We start from the raw sequence: 5203 nt of genomic DNA, 5'->3' as shown, positions 1-5203 counted from the left end.
CATTTTTGTTTGTTTGTTTTCTCTTCATGAATGCCATTTTTATTATACTAGTGGGTTTTGAAGTTTCTTGGGTTTTTATGGCAGTGGTAGTTATTTTTCAGGAACCAAACCCCGTACTCCCTTGAGAATTTCTTGTAAGGGTGGTCGTGTGGTGGTGAAGTCCCGCAGTTTTTGTTTGTCTGAGAAACATACTATTTGCCCTTTATTTCGGAAGGATAGCCTTGCAGGATAGAGTATTCTTGGCTGGCAGTCTCTGTCTTTTAGTATTTTGAATACATCATCCCATTCCTTTCTAGCTTTTCGGGTTTGTGATGGAAAGTCTGATGTTAGTCTGATTGGGGCTCCCTTATAGGTGATTTGACGCTTCTCTCTTGCACATTGATTTTCTTGTACATTTCCTCTTTCAGATCCTGTATACTTTTCCTTGTTTCATCATGATGTCTAACTGAGTTTTCTTGTATCTCATTCAGTTTCCTTAGAATTATCACTCAAAATTCCTTGTCAGTCATTTCAAGAGCTTCTTGTTCTATAGGATCTAGAGTTTGAGATTTATTAACTTTTGGTGGTGTACTTTCTTGATTTTTTGTATTTCTGGTATCTTTTTTTTTTGATGTTTATTCATTGTGGCAGGGGGTTTCACAGTGCACAGTTTTGACACTATTGACTAACTAGGATGTTGCTGTGGTTGCCAATTTGGTATGGCTACCTCCGTGACTGCTCAGTTGGCTTCTAGTGCTTTGTGTGTGTGGTTGCCTCGGGACTTGGGCCTCTCCGGGGAGCCACCTCTCTGGTCAGCTTGGACTCTGCCAGGATGCTGGATCATGGGGGCGTACTGCAGGGTGTGTGGTCTCTGCTAAGCTTCCACCTCCCGTGTAGGACTTCTCCCTGTTCCGTGCGCTCTGGCCGGGGCTGCTGCTGGGTCACTCAGTGGCGGCCCCACAGGGTGTGTGGTTTCTGCCGAATCTCCGCCTCCCTTGCCAGACATCTCCCCACTCTGTGCGCACGGGGCTGGGTTGGGAATGGAGCTGGGTGGCGGCGGTGAAGCCTACCTGCTGGATCACACAGTGGTGGTGGCCCCACAGGGTGTTTGGTTTCTGCCGAGTCTCCACCTCCCTTGCCGGACGTCTCCCGCTCTGTGCGCACGGGGCTGGGCTGGGAATGGAGTCAGGTGGCGGCAGTGAAGCCTACCTGCTGGATCACGCAGTGGCGGCACCACAGGGTGTGTCTGTGCCTGTAGACAGTGCAGAAGATCTATAAATCTGCAGCCAAATCCAAGAGAAGTCTCTTGCCTGTGTCACAGGCCTCAGCTTCCACCCGCCTCGCGCTCCGGGACTCATCTCCCGAGCTCTGGCCAGGCGCTGGAGTGCCTCATTTCTCTCCCGTGGACTCCACGTCTCCTTACCGCCTCCCGCCCTCCCCACCCGCCAAGCCCCAACCTTCAGTTGCTTTCTTATTCTCCCATTTTGAGGACATTTTTTCAGGCTGTATTAGTCCATATTCTATGACTTATACCAGAATACCTGAAACTGTGTAGTTAATATTAAAAGAAAAAATCTTTTGCAGTTTTGTAGGCTGGGAAATCTGGGATTGAGGGGTTGCATCTAGTGAGGGGCTTCTTCCTCGGAAGTGCTGCAAGATGTCACATGGCAAGAGTGGCAAAAAGTGCATCCACATGCTTGCTTCATCTTTTTATAAAGCCACCAGTCCCCTCCCTGATAACCCATTAAATCATTACTCCATTAATCCTTGAATACATTAATTAATTCATTCAAGCATTGTGCTCATTATCCAATCATCTTCCAAAAGCCCCAACTCTAAAATACCGTAGTCAGATTTCCCACATTCTTTACAGTTACAATGATGACCAGGCTTCAATATGAGATTTGTGGGACATTCAAACTATAGCAAAAACTTTTATTTTTTCAATTGTCTTTTAATTGAGCAGTTTTTAAGCTTTGGTACTTTTATAGCAATACTCTTTTCCAGATTTGACACATAAGACATACGTGAATATAAAATCTATATTTGAGAAAGAACATCAGTATTGTAGGTATAAATTTGGAAACTGGTGACTTTTAAAGCTGGTATTTAAAGTCATACTTATAGAGACAGTCATCTAGGGAGTTGAGAAGAAACGGAGAAAAGAAGTCCAGAAGTAAGACTTGTTTACAATGACATCAGAAATCATGAAGCTTAGGAGGACCCAGGTAGCATAAAAAGAGGTAGTCATGGACTGGGGAGGAGAACCAAGACATTCTTGGTCCCAAGTCTAAATAAACCTAGGCTGTCATATAGAAGGGCATAGATTTCTTCTTGGGAGTGTAGTTTGAAGTCAGACTTTTCCCTTCTCTTTTTGGAAATTATCCTGAAACCACAAGAAGAATGAAAAATGTACATAAGACTTCATTTTCTGTGAAAGTAAGAGACTCCAATGCACGAAACTAACACCTTCAGAAGCAGCGAGTTATCAAGGATGTATGGGTGCATTAGCAACTGAAGAGAGAATGCTAATTGATCTCAGAGGGAGATAGAAAATTATTTTGAAACACGATGGGACGTCCTGGGTGCAAATCCAAATCTTACAGACCAGCAGAAAGGACATGCCCAGGGTAGTAGACTGGAGCTTTTTGAGAAGCAAAGGAAGTGAGGTTAAATGCAGATTTGTAGGAAGTAGTCTTTATCTAGTGTGGGGAAAAGAATTTTTATTTGAAAACTCCACAGATGCCTGTAGCCATTTCCAAGGGAGGAGAGAAAACTAAAGAAACACATGTCCAAAATCCTCCACCTAAGCCATATAAAATTTTAAGGGAAATAAAATTGGCTTGCTCCTGAATCTAAAAGTTCCTGATCCAGAAAATTCTTGCCATCTTCAAAGCAGAGTAATGAGGAAAAATGCAGCATGAGACAACAACTGTTGTTATAAAAATAAAATAGAGAAAAAAATAGGGTAAACAAATTGCAGTTGATAAGCACTTGGTTGAAAACCGATCAGGCAGTAGGTGAAAACTTTGCCAAATATTTTCTCAAGAATAATACATGAAGGGCCAGCCCCGTGGCGCACTCAGGAGAGTGTGGCGCTGGGAGTGCAGTGACGCTCCCACCGCGGGTTTGGATCCTATATAGGGATGGCCGGTGCGCTCACTGGCTGAGCGCGGTGTGGGTGACACCACACCTAGGGTTGTGATCCCCTTACCGGTCACGAAAAAGACAAAAAAAAAAAAAAAATAATAATAATAATAAATGAATAAAGAAGCAAAGAAAAACATGACTGAACATTAGAAAACATATTAATATAATTTATTACATTGAGTATGTAGAAAAAGACATATTAATGAAATCAATACCCATTGATGATTTTTATACAATTCTATGCCACTAGGATAGGAAGAAACTTCTTTACCTTTGCATGAACAATCCGTGAGCAATGATTATGTGTAGTTCATGATTTTTTTTTTCTCTCTCATTGTGGATATCCATATAGTAAATGACCAAACTAAGCCATGAAAGTCATGGTACAAATTTGTGATATGTTGTAAACAACAACAACAAAATATCAACTGAGCACAGAGTTGATTTAGGAAAAGCATTTCATTTGAGCTCAAACCATATTTCAAATCTGATTATAAGTAATGGAAACTATTCAGGAATGAGGCATGGAGAATTTAATGTACGTCAGAACACAATTCTTCCTAGAGAGCCTGATGAGATGCATGATGGAAAGAAAATTGATGACCATAATGTAACTGGAAAATCACACAGACATCATGAGCATCTTAGCTGGCATCCCAAGATTCATAGTCAGCAGGAGGCTTTTGAATATAGTGGACAAGCAAAAGCCTTCAACACAGAGACAATATTATTTACACATAAGAAGTTTCATATGGGAGAGATCACTTGTAAATATACTGAATATGGGAATGCCTTTGATAAGTCAGCTGTTATTGCTCAAGACATAACTCAGGTATTGAAAACTTTTCAATGTGATACACGTGGGAAAACATTTTATAAAAAGTCTAAACTAAACATCAGAAAGTACACATAACAGAGACACAGTATAAATGCAGTGAATATGACAAATCTTTCTTGAAGAAATTATCCCTTGCAGTCCATAAGAGAACACATACAGGAGAGAAACTATATGCATGTAATGAATGTAGAGAAACTTTTAAGCAGAAGTCACTACTCAGGAGGCATCAGAGAATTCACAGAGGTGAGAAACCTTATGAATGTAAAGAATGTAAGAAATCTTTTTACCATAACTCTTCCCTCAGAAAACATATGAGATTTCACACAGAGGAAAGACCCTATCAATGTAAAGAGTGTGGAAAAGACTTTCACCAGAAGGCAAACCTCTGCACACATCAGAAAATTCACACAGGGGAGAAGCCCTATGCATGTAATGAATTTGGAAAAACCTTTCATTTGAAGTCAAACTGCAACAAACATCTGAGGATTCACACAGGTGAGAAACCATATGAATGCAATGAATGTAGGAGATCTTTCTGTGATCAGTCTTCATTAGGCACAAGAGAATTCACACAGGAGTAAAACCCTATGAATGTAATGAATGTGGGAAAACCTTTCACCTGAAGTCACACTTCAGTAGCCATCAGAAAATGCACACAGGTGAGAAACCATATGAATGTAACAAATGTAGGAAATTTTTCTGTCATACCTCAAGCCTCAATAGACATAAGAGAATTCACACCAGGGAAAGACCCTATGAATGTAATGAGTGTGGAAAAACCTTTCACGTGAAGTCACACTTCAGCAGCCATCAGAAAATGCACACAGATGAGAATCCACATGAATGTAAAGAATGTAAGACTTTCTGCATTAAATCCATCATCCATATTCATCAGAGAACTCACACAGGTGAGAAACCATATGAATGTAAACAGTGTAGGAAATCTTTTAGCCAGAAGTCAAACCTCAGTAGACATGAAAGAATTCACTTGAATTCTTGAATGTAATAATTGTGGAAAACCATAAATATAATAAATGTGGAAAACCCTTTCCCCAGATGCCACACCTCAGGATGCATAACAGAACTCCCACCAAAAAGAAACACTATCAATGTACAGGGATTCCTTGGTATCCACAGGTGATTTTTTTCAGAATCCCCCATGGATACCAAAATTTGTGGATGTCCATTATATAAGATGGTGTAGTATTTGAGTAACATCCTGCTGTATAATTAACA

General features: G+C 40.6%; 1 protein-coding gene across 1 annotated transcript; it reads left to right on the top strand.

The window, feature by feature from the left end:
- Window positions 1–3646: 3646 nt before the first annotated feature.
- On the top strand, window positions 3647–4967 carry LOC103607226 (zinc finger protein OZF-like). The gene is given in 3 exon segments (XM_008591754.1): window positions 3647–3961; window positions 4030–4519; window positions 4522–4967. Coding segments are annotated over 3 exon segments (1251 nt in total).
- The last annotated feature ends 236 nt before the right edge of the window (window positions 4968–5203 follow it).

Source organism: Galeopterus variegatus, unplaced genomic scaffold, assembly GCF_000696425.1.
Source record: "Galeopterus variegatus unplaced genomic scaffold, G_variegatus-3.0.2 Scaffold7257, whole genome shotgun sequence".
Taxonomy (NCBI): Eukaryota; Metazoa; Chordata; class Mammalia; order Dermoptera; family Cynocephalidae; genus Galeopterus; species Galeopterus variegatus.
Note: the sequence above shows the minus strand (reverse complement) of the source record. Positions and strands in the feature narration are given on the sequence as shown.